The sequence below is a fragment of the Somniosus microcephalus genome, chromosome 20, assembly GCF_052327205.1.
Source record: "Somniosus microcephalus isolate GS21.2 chromosome 20, FLI_Smic_1.0, whole genome shotgun sequence".
In the NCBI taxonomy this organism is placed as follows: domain Eukaryota; kingdom Metazoa; phylum Chordata; class Chondrichthyes; order Squaliformes; family Somniosidae; genus Somniosus; species Somniosus microcephalus.
This window is the reverse complement of record NC_141006.1, coordinates 29,299,530-29,317,138: the sequence shown is the minus strand read 5'-3', so window position 1 is coordinate 29,317,138 and position 17,609 is coordinate 29,299,530. Positions and strand designations below refer to the sequence as shown.

At 49.6% G+C, this 17,609-nt stretch overlaps 1 protein-coding gene across 1 annotated transcript in view; it reads left to right on the top strand.

Moving 5' to 3' along the window:
• Nucleotides 1-17,609, top strand: part of LOC147103101 (glutamate receptor ionotropic, kainate 3-like) — a 582,747-nt gene that overhangs the window by 261,213 nt on the left and 303,925 nt on the right. The window contains exon 9 of the mRNA XM_085962417.1: nt 355-468. Coding sequence (XP_085818543.1) covers nt 355-468 — 114 coding nt within the window. The remainder of the gene's footprint in view (nt 1-354; nt 469-17,609) is intronic.

The following is a 17,609-nucleotide window of genomic DNA, read 5'->3' as shown; positions in this document are numbered from 1 at the left end:
AGTGCATGCCTGCCAGTGACCTTGATCCAGGCCCCATAATCTAGCTTCTATTCTGTGACTATCTGTTGATGCAGAACCTTGGCAAATGATTTATGAGAATCCCAAGTACATAAAACCAACTGTATCTCCCCTGACCACATCAGTGATTTCTTAAAAAAAAACGTCCCTAAATTAGTTAAATGAATGCTGTTGAGTTTTGTTTACCACATAAACTAACATGTACTGATCTTGCGAGATATCCGTAGAAAAATGCACTTTTATTATCATACAAGTTTTAACATTCCATCCTGTGAATTTGCTGTTGTGTGTCGGCGATTGGTGATATTAAGTCTTTTGTGGTCTTTTCTCACACAGGTTGGAACCTGGGACACAACCAATGGCTTAAATGTCACCGAGATTTCCAAGGGCAGAGGATCTAACATAACAGATTCATTGACAAATCGGTCACTGATTGTGACAACAGTCCTGGTAGGTGATTCTGCTTCAGATTTCCTCTTTTCTCCTGACAAGTAGTTCGAGCCTAAAGCAGAATTCTGCATACCTAGACATTCGGATCCAAACTGGAGATTAAAATGAAGCTCTGGATCTCAAAATCCCAAAGTTCAGGTTCCAAATCCTGACCTTTTTTAAGCTTATTAAAACTGTTACACTTGTGAAAACAGAATTTATATTTACCTCAATCAGATTCAGGTCATGATCAATCTAAGTCCATAGTTCAAGAAATGTGGTCAATTTTATTTGGGGGGGAAGGTCAGGAACTTGGGCAGGGGGAGAAGGTCAGGAACTCAGGGGGTGGCAGGGGAGAGAAGGTCAGGAACTCAGGGGGGGTGGCAGGGGGAGAAGGTCAGGAACTCGGAGGGGGGGAAGTGGCAAGGGAGAGAAGGTCAGGAACTCGGGGGGGATGGCAGGGGGAGAAGGTCAGGAACTCGGGGGGGATGGCAGGGGGAGAAGGTCAGGAACTCGGGAGGGGTGGCAGGGGGAGAAGGTCAGTAACTCGGGGGGGGGAGAGAAGGTCAGTAACTCGGGAGGGGTGGCAGGGGAGAGAAGGTCAGTAACTCAGGGGGGGTGGCAGGGGGAGAAGGTCAGGAACTCGGGAGGGGTGGCAGGGGAGAGAAGGTCAGTAACTCGGGGGGTGGCAGGGGAGAGAAGGTCAGTAACTCGGGGGGGGAGAGAAGGTCAGTAACTTGGGAGGGGTGGCAGGGGAGAGAAGGTCAGTAACTCAGGGGGGGAGAGAAGGTCAGGAACTCGGGGGGGGTGGCAGGGGAGAGAAGGTCAGTAACTCGGGGGGGGTGGCAGGGGAGAGAAGGTCAGTAACTCGGGGGGTGGCAGGGGAGAGAAGGTCAGTAACTCGGGAGGGGTGGCAGGGGAGAGAAGGTCAGTAACTCGGGAGGGGTGGCAGGGGAGAGAAGGTCAGTAACTCGGGGGGTGGCAGGGGAGAGAAGGTCAGTAACTCGGGAGGGGTGGCAGGGGAGAGAAGGTCAGTAACTCGGGAGGGGTGGCAGGGGAGAGAAGGTCAGTAACTTGGGGGGGTGGCAGGGGAGAGAAGGTCAGTAACTCGGGGGGGGGTGGCAAGGGGAGAAGGTCAGGAACTCGGGGGGGTGGCGGTGGATGGTCAGGAATTTGGGCAGGGGGAGAAGGTCAGGAACTCGGGGGGGCGGTGGATGGTCAGGAATTTGGGCAGGGGGAGAAGGTCAGGAACTCGGGGTGGTGGGGGAGAGAAGGTCAGGAACTCGGGGGGGGGGCAAGGTCAGGAACTCGTTGGGGGGGACAGAACTTGTTTGGGGGGTGGGAGAAGGTCTTGACCCGAGAGGGAGAGCACTGTCTGTTCTATGTGAGCTCTGTTTTGTCTGGAGCCTGGCAGTCAGAATGGCTTGAGTTACACTTTGCAAAGTACTTGATTACTTATGCAGGCAGGATCTAATTACACATTCCAGATCAACTACTGGGTGTGCCTTGTCCTCCAAGGGGACCAATCAGAAATCTGGTGTTGGAAATAACCACAACCTAATTTTATCAACAGGCATTCTATGCAGTACTTTATCAAATGCCCATTGAAAACCCATATACAGAAAATCCACTGCAATTCCTTTATCAATACACTCTAATATTTTGTCAAAAATTATACTAAATTTGTCAGACATGACTTACCTTTTTCATATCTATGATGACTGTCTGAATTAACTCATTTCTTTCTAAGTGAGTATTAATCTAATCCTGTATTACAGCCTCCATAAGCGTCGTCATGACCAGTGTTAGACTGACTGGTCTTTAGTTACCTGGTTTCATTTGCTCTCATGTTAAACAACCCTCCAGTTAATCTGTTAATTGGTTTTGTTGGCTGAGGAAGGCAGGAATGCTGGTAAGATCCTTCTCTTTTCAGCCAGACATGTAAGCTATGGCTCAGTTGGTAGCAGTCTTGCCTCTGAGTCAGAAGGTTGTGAGTCCCACTCCAGAGACTTGGGCACAAAAATCTAGACTGATACTCAGTGTAGTACTGACGGAATGCTGCACTGTCGGAGGTGCCATCTTTTGAAAGAGATGTTAAAACGAGACCCCGCCTGTTCTCTAAGGTGGACATAAAAGATCCCATGCAATTATTTTAAAGAACAGCAAGGGAGGACTCGTAAAAATCAACATTAATTGTGCAGTACACACGTCTGCTGCATATATGACAAATTAAAAAAAAATTGAATTGAATTGAATTGGAGTTATCCCCAGTGTCCTGACCAATATTTATTTCTCAATCAACATCACTATAACAGATTATCTGGTCATTATCACATTGCTGTTTGCGAGAGTTTGCTGTGCGCAATTTGGCTGCTGTGTTTCCTACATTACAACAATGGCTACACTTCAAAAGTACTTCATTGACTGCAAAGTGCTTTGGGATGCCTTGAGGTCGTGAAAGGTGCTATATCAATGCAAGTCTTTCCTTTTTCAGTCAAGAAGGCAGGTTTTAGTTTAATGTCTTATCTGTAGTCTGACACTTCTGACAATGCAGCACTCCCGCAGCACTGCACTGAAGTGTCAGCTTTGATTTTTGTACTCAAGTCCTTGCGTAGAATTTTAAATCACAATCTTCTGACTCAGAGGCGAGAGTGCTACCAACTGAGTCAAGCTCATATTTAACATACAATAATAAACGGATTTCTCTTTGAGGGTGATACCCCTCTGTTTCCTCTGAATGCTGTATGGTCCTTTTACAACAAAGAAGGCAAGTGGGTGATGAGCTTTTAGACCTCTGTCAATTAAGCTTTGAGCCAGCCACCGAGAAGCACACAAGAGCAGTCTGGAGACATCTTTCTATGCATTTACTTTTCTCCTGTAGGGATGTTCCAGGTCTTTACTTCCGTAGTCGACAGATGACACCTACATTCTACCACCTCATGCTGTCAACAGTCAATCCCTAAATATGTTGCCTCTAGCCCAACACAATTAATACTAAAGTATCATCAGAGATTGTATCAGCATCGAAACATAGAAAAATAGGAGCAGGAGCAGGCCATTTGGCCCTTCGAGTCTGCTCCGCCATTCAATATGATCATGGCTGATCCTCTATCTCAATACCATATTCCCGCTCTCTCCCCATACCCATTGGTGCCTTTTGTGTCTAGAAATTTATCTATCTCCTTCTTAAATATATTCAGTGACTTGGCCTCCACAGCCTTCTGTGGTAGAGAATTCCACAGGTTCACCACCTCTGAGTGAAGAAATTTCTCATCATCCTACCCCGTATCCTGAGACTGTGACCCCTCATTCTCGACCCCCCAGCCAGGGGAAACATCCTCCCTGCATCCAGTCTGCCTAGCCCTGTCAGAATTTTATACGTTTCAATGAGGTCCCCTCTCATTCTTCTAAACTCTAGTGAATACAGGCCTAGTCGACCCAATCTCTCGTCATACGACAGTCCTGCCATCCCAGAAATCAGTCTGGTAAACCTTCGCTGCACTCCCTCTATGGCAAGTATATCCTTTCTTAGGTAAGGAGACCAAAACTGCACACAGTACTCCAGGCAACATTCATAAAGTTGGTGTATTCTCATACATACAAGATTAGTAGGTAGAGTTTCCGTTTCGGACACGATCAGGAAATTGTGCTCAAGTTGTGCTCGAAGTTGCGCTGTTTAGGTTACAGTTCAAGTTTCTGCTAGAATTCATTTACATAATCACAAATGTGAAATCTTCATGAATCAGTGCAATTGGACAGCATGTTGGAATGTAATCATTTATTATTTTTTCTTGCCATTAAAAAGTATTCCTTGATGTATGTAAGAGTGGTAACCTGGTGCAGTTTCATTAATACAGCTGAAAATGGGTTCATCACCAAACATAAACATTTTTAATGAGAGTGTCCGGTCCTCCACCTGTGAGTAAACTGAGTTAAAATAGTTGAAAATTACTTTAAAAAACTATACTGAAACATTTAATAGTTTCATTGGTGTACACTAGTAGGTTTCTTAGTAAATGATATATCGATGATACGAACATATTTTTTAAAGCGTGCTTACTAGTGCCTGTGCACCTAAGAAAATCAGCGCAATTTGAAGAGCCTTCCCGAACCAGCGTAATTGTCGGAATTTTGCAATTTTGACTTGAGGGCGTGGCCAGTTTTGTGGGTGGGGCCTGATTCGGGCAAATTGAATCGTAAACCAGCGTAAAAGATCGCGGAAAACAGGAATGTAAGTGGTTTTGGGCTTAACTCATTACGTTTAAATTTGCCTGATCTTTTGCATGGGTTTGGCCGATTTCGCCCGAATTGTGTTGACGTTACTGGCGTAAACAAGCGGAAACTCTATCTCAAGATCTTTCCCAAAAAAATTACACCTCAGGGAAAATTCTAAATACAAAAATGCATTTCACAAAAGTAACTCTTCCAAGAAATATGTGACAGATTATTAAAACCTCTTGCTAGGATAGAAATATGGTTTTACAGGAAAGTGAGGAAAATATTTCACATATCGCTGAAGTAATCTTCAGGCCGTAAGACTCTGAAATTGAGAGCACCCTCGGTTGAAAATGCTACTGTGAAATCTATTACTTTTCTGAAGTGTTGTCTGAATGGGACGTCCTGTTTATTTTCAGCATCAAATTTTCTATTACAATTTGAATCAGCAGTTAAACAGAATTCATCAAATAAAATAGGGACACCTTCAGAGAAAAGTGTATTGATTATAGTCATCATGGTGAGCATGGTAGAGGTCACAGAGAAAAGCATCAATTCTAGTAATTCAGTAAAACCCAATTCTGCTACCAACAGCCATGATTAATCTTTGTCTTAGCAAAATGTAATGCAGCAAAAAGGAAGGGAGGGGAATAATAAATAGGTTAACAACCTTTGTAGAGTTTGACATGAACACAATTCTAGCACTAATCTAACTAATAGGGTGAGGGATGTTCTTTCAGTTGGTGCATTGCCTTATCGATGGATCTTTGGATAGCTTAATGCATTCTCGTAGGGCTGATTGAGTGCAGAATTGCTTAAAAAAGTGCTCCGAATTCAGACTTCTGCTCTTCAGCAATGAGGACCACTTGTCTCTTACGGTGCAGGGTGGTTTGAACAGCAGGGTGGGTGAAAGAAGTGAGAAGGAAACATTACCCAGTGTCAGCCTGAGAGACTGAACATAAGAATGTAAGAAATAGGAGCAGGAGTCGGCCATTTGGCCCGTCGAGCCTGCTCCGCCATTCAATAAGATCATGGCTGATCTCTACCTCATCTCCACATTCCTGCACTATCCCCATATCCCCCAATTCCCTGAATATTCCAAAATCTATCGATCTTGGTCTTGAATATACTCAATAACTGAGCCTCCACAGCCCTCTGGGGTCTGGGGTAGAGAATTCCAAAGATTCACCACCCACTGAGTGAAGAAATTTCTCCTCATCTCAGTCCTAAATGGTCAGCCCCTTATTCTGAGACTGTGTCCCCTGGTTCTAGACTCCCCAGCCAGGGGAAACATCCTCCCTGCATCTACCCTGTCAAGCCCTGTAAGGATTTTGTGTGTTTCAATGAAGCTCTCCTGTTCCTCCTTGTAGAGGTAGTGGAAGGATTATACTATTAAAACAACAGTGGACGCAAGCCCATTCACAACTGGTTTGACGAAAATGTGGAACTTTTTTTCTAACTTCAGCAATCTCCACAGTCTCTGGGGAGTTCCCAGGCAGGTAAAGGAGACAATGTGATTGCTGAGACATGGAGATGCTGGAAATGTCAAGCCGGGACTGCTGGTAGCGGCTATCTCTGTTATTTTGCCCCCACTTCCTTGGCTTTCAATACCACTTGGGTTTACAGTAGCATTGAATCCAAAGGCAGGACTCAGGCTTGTACCTCTGACATCCAGAAAGTTACCCCGGTGAGGAGTTGAAGGCAACAAAATTGCCAGGTTTATATTAGCAAATGGGTACTGTATTAATAGGTTAATTCAACTCCAAGATGCCATTATTGCTTTCACTGAATCTTAGTTCTGTTCAGATTTCTAGTAAAAATAGTCTTAAAGAGTAAATCAGCTTCCTGATGAGTGTGAAGATCACATGATTCAAATACTGGAGAACAAAACATGCAACGGATAATTCAATTTCAAATGATGTTTGAAAACTTGTTCAACAAGAGCATGCAAAGAATGCAAGAAGCAGATAGATTAAAGCCTACTTCAAATATTATTTGAGACTAAATTCAATCACAATTGCCCCTCCCCAACACTGGAACATGTTAGAAGTTGACCGACATGGGCATTCTCAACTCATGCTGCTGCCCGCTCTTTCTCTGTATGTGCAAAGATGTCAAAACACTGTTCTCATCGCACCAGAGGACTGACCTTTCTGAGGCCCTGTGCCAGCTTCAGAGCCTCAGATGGAGCTTGTGATGTATCAGAAAGTCACGGGTGCTTAGCTCGCCTTTTACTGTCCATATGCTTTAATGGATAGGAAATAGCGAGCGACACTCCCTAGATTTTCCAATAAGACTCCTGCTGCGTCCATGTGACTGGTTCCTCACAAAATATTGAGATACCCTGCCTAAAATTTCATTTTTTAAAAATTCTCATTCCTCTCCATTCTGGCACAGAGTACCCCGTTAGAGCCCAAGCTCCCGAATATCTAGGCCATTGTGTCTAAATGTATCATTGTACTACTTCCTGGTGATGAAATTGCGCCTGGCGCTTCCAGTTCTTCTTCCTTTCCAAACTACGATGTTTTCCCAAATAATTTTCATAATAATAAGCCCTTTACATTCATCAGAGAGATGGGGGGGCAGGATTTTCATTGGGCTGTGGAGGCGGGATTGGAGGCATGTGGGGGGTTAAAATTGCATAAACTGGCGGGCGGGCCCAAGCCCGCCTCCATCCCGCCTCCAAGCAATTTAAAATAATTTGTGTCTCGTTGTCCCATCTCCGTCCCGCCTCCAAGAGGCGGGATAGGCCGTTAAGGCCATAAACAACCACTAAATTGGCTCTATAATGCCATTTTAAAAGGCCTTTGTGAGTTTAACCCTTTTCCCACGTGAAACACGCCTGTTCTGAAACACGACGGTGAAACCTGGCGGGAGCACAAGTGGATTGCTGACTATCAGCTGCAGGTCAACCATTAAAGAGGAGATTTGATCAGCCATCATTTGCAGGTGGCAGGACTTACTTGTCTCAGGTCTGGGGGAACTTTTAGAAGGCATAACCACAGCTGTGGAAGTTTGGAGCCTGACACCAATCTCCAGTGTGACCTCCTGGGAAAACCCCCTCTCGCCACCTTCACTCAGCGCTTCCTCAACTGAGGCATATACCAGAAGCATGGGAGCCATTTATTTCCTTCCCTTCTGGGCATTAGATGAGGAAGAAGACCAGCTGCGGTACCAGCAGAACCAGGAACAACAGCAGCACCAACAGCAGCAGCACCAGCAGGAGCGCCAAGCTGCTGCTCACCCACCTGAAGCTGCACAGGCCAGAAGGGGCCAGCGCATGGAATCCCATCGGCGCAGGAGATACCCCCAAAACAGGGCCTACAGACACAGGGTCAGCTACATCAACATGTCTGAGCAGCAGTGCCAAAGGTGGCTCTGACTTTCGCGAGAGGTAGTGGGTGACATCTGCGCAATGCTACAACAAGACCTGCAGCCCAGAGGACCAGGTGGACACTTCTTACCAGTGGCCGTCAAAGTCACCACCGCATTCAACTTTTTTGCCTCAAGCTCATTCTAGGGATCAGCAGCAGACATCAGCGGCATCTCCCAGGCGGCCGCACACACTTGCATCATGCAGGTAACCGATGCCCTCTTTGCCCTTGCGCGCAATCACATCCATTTCACCAAGGATTGAGCAAGTGTCACGGCGCGTGCGGTTGGATTAGCTAATCTGGCAGGCTTTCCAAGGGTGCAGGGCATCGTTGACTGCACACATGTGGCCCTTAAGGCACCCCATCGCAATCCAGGTATTTTTGTCAACCGCAAGGGCTTCCACTCCCTTAACGTTCAACTGGTGTGTGACCACAAGAAGGAAATTTTGCATGTTTGTGCCAAGTACCCTGGCAGTTGCCATAACTCCTTCATACTGTGCCAGTCTAGTGTGCTTCCGCTCTTCAGTCCACCAGACCAACTTAACGGATGGCTACTTGGAGACAAGGGCTATCCCCTGAGGACATGGCTAATGACGTCGTTGAGGAGGCCAGCCAACAAAGCTGAGGAGTGCTACAACACCAGCCACATGTCCACCAGATCCATTATCGAGCAAACCATCGGTTTGCTGAAGATGCGCTTCAGATGCCTGGATAGATCAGATGGAGCCCTGCAGTACTCAGCAGCCAGGGTCTCCAGAATCGTCGTGGTTTGCTGTGCACTTCACAACATGGCACAGCGTCGTGGCTTGCAGATTGCTGAGGACCAAGTGGCTCCTCACTTATGAGGAGGAGGAGGAGGAGGAGAGCGAAAAGAAACAGCTTGCAGAGGCCCATCAACCAACGGCAGCAGTACGCGAGAACATAGTGGCATCTCCCAGGCGGTCGCACACACTTGCATCATGCAGGTAACCGATGCCATCTTTGCCATCGCGCACAATCACATTCATTTCACCGAGAACATAGTTGCCCGGGATGCAAGGAACGCACTCATCTTTGACAGATTTGCTTAGCCTAGCCACTCAAGGACTTTTGCCTCGTATCTTCTTACCTGAGCATCGACAATGGCCAAGAACCAGCTGACTCCTAGCAATTTGACCACCATAATGACAATTTCAAGTAATTGTAAGCCCTCAATGTGAAAGTACCATTCGCAAAATGACACACGCCACAACTACAGCAGTAGCCATCAGATTTTTTATTAACATTATTCATCTGATGGCTTTTTCACATAAAACATCAAATTTCACCCAAGTGACCAGCCTTCTGACTATTTGTGCAGTATCTTTCTCTTATGCTTGCTCCTACGTGGTGCTTCCCCTGTGGCTTCAGCAGATGTGGAGGCCCCTTGCTCACTTTCCTGCTGCTCCTGTCTCGACACCTTTGGCGGGTGTCCTCTGGGGTTGCGAACCTGTGAGGGCTCGTCAACAGTCTGCTGCTCCTGCGGCTGTGCAGGGGTTGAGACGCCGATCTCAGCTGGGTGTGGACTCTAGTGGGGCTCTGACCAAGGACTCTGCAGTGGCATGGAAGTGTGAGCGCTTGGAGAGGAGCCCCCACTTCCTTGATGTCTGCCACCAACTTCCCTCTCATGGGTCAGGTCCCCCTCAGCGCTTGCAAGTGGCTTGAGAGCACCTTGCTGCACATCAGGGGGGCCATGGGGACCCGTCTCTGCACTGGCAGTCCTACTCAGAAGGACTTACATGAAGGTCTGGGTTCTCTGCTCAGTAGATGCCCATCGCTCCTCCAGAGATGTCATTCTATTCTGAGCACTCACCATGTTTTCTGCACTCTGGTGACTTATCACCTCCATGGAGGTTGCCATCCTTTCCATGGTGATGCGTTCATGCGCCAATGACTCCACAAAGGCTCTGCTCATATTCACTATGGACTCCTCCATTTGCTCCACACTCGCAGCGACACTGGAGACAAAACCTGCCAGAGAATCCTGCATCTGTCCTGGAGTTCCAGCACCGCTGATCTTGTGGATGGACCCAGAGGCAGAGGGTCGACATGCAGCTGAGCCGAGCTGGCAGAGTCCTGTGCCCTCCGATGAGGACTCTCCACTGCTGTCCCTGTCTCCACAATCTGCTGATGCTCACTTGTGAGCTGTGATACACCAGGTGACAACAATACTCTATGTCCCGAAGGTCCCACCGAGGTGTGAGTGTCTGCGCTGGTGCTGGGTGCGGTGAATTCTGCTGACGCTGCACCCTCAGAGGTTGCAACTTCCTCTGAGGAGTCTGGAAGCTCAGGCTCTTCCTCCTGGACAGTAGGGACGGGGGCTCTCGATGGTCCTGTGGGGGAGTAAAGGAAAGAGTTAGAGATGTGAGGTCAACATTACATGCACATTGCATATTGCAGATGATCATAAGTCCATCTGTTAGAGCTTCAGAATCATTATCAGCGACTCATGCAATGTCAATGAGAGATGTAAAACTATTCTGTCACCAGCTTGCTGTGATGCACCCATCTGTCCGTCCCCCACTTGCGCATTGTCCTCCACTCCACGATCTCCAGGACGGCTCCCTCCCAGGGGGTGAGCTGGGCTACTGATGGTGGCCCTCCTCCTGTCCTGGCTCTTTCCCTTTTATTGTGAGCTCTCTTTTCCTGCAATGAGGGAGACAAGTGGAGTTTGAGTGAGAATGAAGGAGTGAGTGTAGAGAATCCATAGCATAGATACTTAGAAGGAGACAAAGATGGAGTGAGGTGGCAAGACCAAGGGCCCTCCCTGTGTGTTGTCAGTTGTTTTCATAGCATCACAGTGATAGGGAGTGTGAGGGCTGCATAATCGAATAGTTAGGTGAATGTGAGCATAGAGAGTGAGGGAATGGTTAAGAGTGCATGGATGTCATTGTCAAGTGGGATGTGGAGGAAGAGATTGCTAAAGCTGAGTGCTGGTGAGGAAAGGCAATGGGGATCAGATTGAGGATGATGGGAACTTCATACTCACTTTTCCAGTGCGCACAAGGTCATGAAATCTCTTCCTGCACTGTATCCAGGTTCTGCGGGTAACCGTTAAGGAGTTGACCTCCTCTGCCACTTGCAGCCACACAGCCTTGGTCTGCTGGGGAGGCTTCTTCCTCCCTGATGAAGGGAAAAGCTCCTCCTTATGAGATCTATCTCCCTCACCCAGAGCCTGCAGGACAACGTTGTCGAACCTGGGAGCAGCCCTAGGTCTGTCGCTGGCCATTGTGACTCCAGGTTCTGCTAACAGTAAATGCCAAAAGGTTGGCAGCCTGCAGAAGAAGCAAGGCTTGTTGCAGACCTTAAATGCAGCAGCAATTATGACATCATAAGATGCGACTTTCTGACTGGAAAAACTCATTTGCCAAGGGTTCCCACATGCTGGAACTCAATTGGACAATTAAGTTAAAATCGCATCATTCTCCCACATCGATTTATATTCGTGTGGATAACACAAAATACGGATTTCACGACACCAACCCGCCCCTGAATGAAAATCCAGCCCGGGGTGTTTAACCAGCCTGGATTCAGGCACTGAGGAACGGTCAATGTTCTTACCCACTGCACCAATAAGTCTCTGCTACAGTTTGTTGCTTTGCAATAAATACACCACCTGCTAAATTACACCAGCTTTATATGGAGTGAAAGGCAAGTGGTACTTGCTCAGACTGAAGCCAACAGTGCACTTCACATTGCCCGACATGGCAGATGAAAATCTGTCCTTATTAATGACATACAAGTGTTTGGGGGAAAAATTTGGTTGGTTGCGCCACCCATTAGCGCCTAAAGAGGTCGAGAAGTGGGGCGCTAACCAACTAGCGCCCGGGCGCCGCGTACCCTGCACCTCTTCCCATATTGAGCGGATGTTTAGCGCCGGCGCTAAACCATAGCGCCCGCTCACCGGTGCACGCAGATCATGACGTCATTTCAGTGTGCAACGCCTTTGGGGTGCCCCGGACCGGAAATTCAGTGGTGCCCCCCTCCGTTCTGCCTGGTGCTAACAAGGACAGGTTACCTGGAATGTTTCCCAGTCGCTGTCGGGCTCGGGGGGCGCTCTTTAAAGTGGACTGTTCTGGATTATTAGTGGCAGCCATTTTTGGACCACAGCTTCTTTGAGAGAGAGAGAGAGTTGCTCAGCTACACACGGAGAGCCATTTCTGCAGTGAGCCAGCGCTGGCAGAGGAACTTTAGCCTTCTGAACATCACTTTGCAGTTGGTGAGCTTCTCAAACGGCATAACTTTCAGTGCGCACTTACTATGGGGGCTGCATTGGATGGGAACGTCGTGCTTCTCAATCATATTGACAGGGCACAGAGATGCAGGGATAGGGTGGCAGGCATGGCCAGACGGAGGAGGGCCTACAGACGTCGCCCCACGAGACCTTACACTGCCAGGGTTTTCCGCCAACAGTTTTCGTATATCAACATGTCGGAGGAGCAGTGTTTCTGAAGGCTGCGCTTCAGTAAGGAGGTGGTCACTGAGCTCTACCACTTGCTTCAGCCAGATCTGCAGCCTCAACTAAGGTGCAGGACATCTCTGTCGGTGGCTGTGAGGATCACTGTGGCTCTAATCTTCTATGCAAGTGGCTCCTTTCAGGCCGCTACTGGGGACATTGCCAACATCTCACAGTTCGCGGTGCATTGCTGCATCCGTCAAGTGACTAATGCCCTCTTTAAAAGGAGACGGCAGTACATCTCCTTCCCGATGACCCCGGACAAGCAGCGAGAGCGCGCAGAGGGCTTTGCAAGGATAGCGGGCTTCCCCATGGTGCAGGGCGCTATTGACTGCACGCATGTGGCTTTGCGGGCGCCTCTAGAGAATGCGGAGGATTTCCGCAACCGGAAGGGGTTCCATTCTTTGAATGTGCAGCTGGTCTGTGACCACCGACAGCTGATACTCGCTGTGAATGCCCACTTTCCAGGCAGCAGCCACGACGCCTTCATCCTGCGCCAGACTTCTGTGGCAGACCTTTTCGAGGCCCCCGCTCACCCAGGAGGCTGGCTTCTCGGGGACAAGGGCTATCCTCTGTGCCCCTGGCTGATGACCCCGCTCCGTTCGCCCAGCACCCCTGCTGAAGAACGTTACAATGAGAGTCATCAAGCGACCAGGAACTTCATTGAGCACACAATCGGCATGCTGAAGCAATGGTTCCGCTGTCTGGACCATTCCAGAGGAGCCCTTCAGTACTCACCTGAGCGAGTCGCCCACTTCGTGGTTGTGTGTTGCATGCTGCATAACCTGGCAATCCTCAGGACCCAGCCAATGCCACCAGACATTGAAGCACCAGCAGAGGAGGAGGAGGAGGAGGAGGAGCAGGAGCAGGAGCAGCAGCACCAAGACGGGAGGGAGGCACAAACTGCAAGTGCCGTCCGTCAGAGGCTTATAGCAAGTCGCTTCTAGGCCCCTCTCAGGGAATGCTTGCTGCCATGCCAAGGACGTGAATGGAACCGTTCTGCTACCCCTAAGCCAGTCAAGGGCAAAATTTGTGCAAAGAACAGACATGGCCATTGTGAATAAAGAAAGTTGTTTATTTAACAAAATGTGCTTCCTTCCCGCATGACAAAGCAATGGCAACAAAAAGCAAAACAAACAGACTGCCACATAAGTGGCTCTCACACCCGGGAGACTGTCCAAAACATAAGTGACTCTCACACCCGGGAGACTGTCCAAAACATAACTAACATTCAGACCAGCATCCTCGGCCTTGAATGAAACAAATAACAGGAATCAGCAGCACCTTCTACTTTTTCCCCCTCGATGGTGATTTGCTTCCCTTTCGGCATTGGCCCCTTCCCGCCCTGCAGCTCCTCCGTAATGGGACCCCAGTGGCTGCAGCAAGGCTGGGGGAGGCCTGCTGACTGTCTGAAACTGCAGATGCCCCTGAGGGACGGCCTGGACGAGCTCTGGGCCTGGAGGGCCTGGCTGCTGACTGCTCCATCTGCATGGGCGGAAGCAGTCTGTCCTACAGATGGTGGCAGCTGCAGTGGAGAAATGCCAGTGGTGGTATCAGGAATGCTGCCATCCTGAGAGCGGACAGCAGCTCCCTGGTCGGCCGACACATTGGCACTCTGACGGGGCAGCACCGCAGCATGCGCAGCATCGGCTGGTGCACAGATTGCTGGCCTGCTGTGGTGCGGCAAGGGCCCCGGGGAATCCTGCCTGATCCAGCGAGGGTGGCAGCAGTCAGTGCTCGCGTGGCGTCAATCTGCGTCTGCATGAGACCAGCGAGTGACTGCTTGGCAGCACTCAGCTGAAGCCCTGGACAATCCTTGCCAGTGCTGTGCCGAAGTCCTGCACACTCCTTGCCTGTGCTGCACTGAAGTCTTGGACACTCCTTGCCAGTGTCTCAATGGATTCGGGCATCCTTCCCACTGCAGCCATGAGCTCAGTGTGCCTCAGCCCAGCCTGGGCACTCATTTCAGCGAGGGCACGCACCTCTTCTGCGGTCTGTGCAGCAGCACATGCGGCCCGACTCGCCCTCCGGGGAGACGGCCCCGAGCTTCCCTACCCCCCTCGCGTTGCTGCAGGCCGCTGGGTCCTGGAGCTGGATCCTCCTCAGAGCATTCCCCCCCGCTCCCCTCCAGGGAAGGAGTCTCCCCAGTCTGGAGATGGGCTGGCTCGCCTGAGGGTTGAACGGATGGTCCGGCTTCCTCCTCCTTGTCGCCTCTGGAGTCAGTCACAGTGGCAGCTTGAGGGCCCGCCTCCCGAGCTGGTGATGCAGCATCTGAAAGCAGGGAGGTTCAAGAGTGGCTTTAGCGAAAGGACAGGGTGGCAGCAAGGGATGCAAGAGTGCTGCAATGCTCTGAATTGGGTCGAGAGTGAAAAAGCATGCTGGTGTGGGGAACAAGTGGAAGGAGAGAGGTCAAAAAGGTGATGACCTTACCATCGCTGTCCACAATGGGGTCAGCATCTCCAGAGGCGACGGGGCCACTCATCCGGCTTGCGACGATCTGGTGGACTCGCTCCTCCAGGTCTGTAAGGGTCTGCAGGTGAGGCCGGCCTCCTCTGGTCTGAAGCTGTTGCCTGTGGTTACTCGCCAGCTTGGCCTGCAAGAGAAAGGACGGGGTGTGATGAAACATGCTGCCCTGATCTGGTATCACATGCCTCCCATGGTAGAATAGCCCTTACATTATGCACTGAGGTGAATGTGCGTGTGTGTTTCCAGAAAGGGCCATGGGTGCTGGATGACAGCTGGCCATTGGGGCTTCGCGCACCCTCTGGCCATAAAGTGAGGTGCAGATTGAGGGATGAAGATGATTCTGAAAAAGGCACTCACCCTGATGACCCGAGTGAGGTCGTTGAACTTCGTCCTGCATTGCACAGGAGTCCCCGGAACCATGCTGCTGGAGGTGACTCTTTGGGAAACCTCCCTCCAAGCTCTGCGGTATTCGGTGTGTTGAGGCCTCCTGCCATTCTCCAGGTACAGCACAGATCACCGGCGCTCCACCGCATCAACCAGAGCATCCAGTGCCCCCTCGCTGAAGCGCTGTGCTCTCTCCCTGGCCCTCTCCATGTGGTTGAAGTTTTGCCCGCCACAGGTAGGTTGCCGCCGATTTTGAGGCTTGCAAGGCGCAGAGTGTGGCTGCAGATGATAATTGATCCGCCCCTTTAAGAGCTGGCTGGCGCCAGCGTGCCTGGGTGAATTTGATAATTGACAGCACCTGCACTGCGCCCGCCCGCGGAGAAATTGTGTCGCGCCGCCGGGTTAGCGCCTTAAGACTATCGTGCAGCGCCTGATTTAGCGCCGCAATCACCTTCAGGGGCGCTGCAACCCAATATCACTCGATGTGGCGATAAATTGCGCCTGGCGCTAAACTTTGCGCACCGCCAATACTAGCGCCCCAAACGGGGCGATACCGAATTTCTCCCCCTTTATTTTTTTTTCATATAAAGGCCTTGGAGCGGGAAGGGCAGAAACTGCAAAGCTCTGCTGTGGGTGGGGAGAGCTCAGTTTTGAGATAGAGCTACAACACTGTAGCCCCAATTCTGTGACCAATGCTTGCATCTAGTGGAGCTGCACATTGCCAATGAAACATCAGAGTTCTTGCCCTTTAAATTTGGCTTATGGCTCTTTGCTGTGTTTAGTGCAAATGGAATACATAATTACTGGTTGCAACATAGCTAGAGTAAAGTTATGATCAACAAGTCTAGACGCTTCACGTAGCCTGGACGACCACATGTGCGGGAAGTGTCGTCAGCTACAGCAACTCAAGCTCTGGGTGTCGGATCTTCAGCAGCTGTTAGAGTAACTGTGTTGCATCCGCAAGGCTGAGAGCTACGTGGACAGAGGTGGTCACCACGCAGCTTAAGAGTATGCAGGCAGAGAGGGAATGGGCGACCGCCAGACAGAAAAGGAGGACCAGGCAGGTAGTGCAGGAGTCCCCGGAGTGCATCGCGCTCTCCAACCAGTATTCTGTTCTGATTACTGGTGAGGGCGATGGTTCCTCTGGGGAGTGCAGCCAGAGTCAAGTCCAAGGTACCACGGGTGGCTCAGCTGCATGGGGGTGGTGGAGGAAAAATGTGGAAGAGCGATAGTGGTAGGGGATTCAATAATTAGGGGAGCAGACAGGCATTTCTGCAACCGTAGACGTGACTCCAGGATGGTATGTTGCCTCCCTGGTGCCAGGGTCATGGATGTCACTGAGCAGCTGCAGGACACTCTGAGGGGGGAGGGTGAACAGCCACAGGTCATTGTCCATATTGGTACCAACGACATAGGCAGAAAGAGGGATGAGGTCCTGCAGGCAGAATTTAGGGAGCTAGGAGAGAGATTAAAAAGCAGGACCTCAAAGGTAGTAATCTCCAGATTACTCCCGGTGCCACGTGCTAGTAAGTACAGGAATAGGAGGATAGAACAGATGAATGTGTGGCTGGAGAGATGCTGCAGGAGGGATGGATTTAGATTCCTGAGGCATTGGGACCATTTCTGGGGAAGGTGGGACCTGTACAAGCCGGATGGGTTACATCTCAACAGAGCCAGGACCAATATTATCACGGGGAGGTTTGCTAGTGCTGTTGGGGAGGGTTTAAACTAGCTTGGCAGGGGGATGGGCACCAGCATATAGGAGTAGAAAAGAGGAATGAGGTACATAAAAGAGTGAGTGTGTTGGATCGTACTAGAGAAGATAGTACTAGAGGCGTTAGTGCCATATTAGGTAGGAGCAGACTAAAAATGACTACGAAAAATTCAAAAAATTGTTTAGAATGCATGTACATAAACGCACAAAGTGTGGTGAATAAGGTTGCTGAGCTACAAGCACAATTAGTCATGTGACAATCTGATGTTCTGGCAATAACCGAAACGTGGCTTAAAAATGGTGAGGACTGGGCACTTAATAATGAGGGGTACAAGGTGTTCAGAAAAGATAGGGAAGGAAAAAAGTGAGGTGGGGTGATAGTGCTGATTAAGGAAGACATTGTAGTGTTGGAAAGGGAGGATGTTCTTGAGGGGGCAAGGACAGAATCCATTTGGTTAGAGTTGAGGAGCAAAAAGGCTATGATCACACTATTGGGGGTTTTCTATAGGCCTCCAAATAGTGAGAGGGAGGTAGA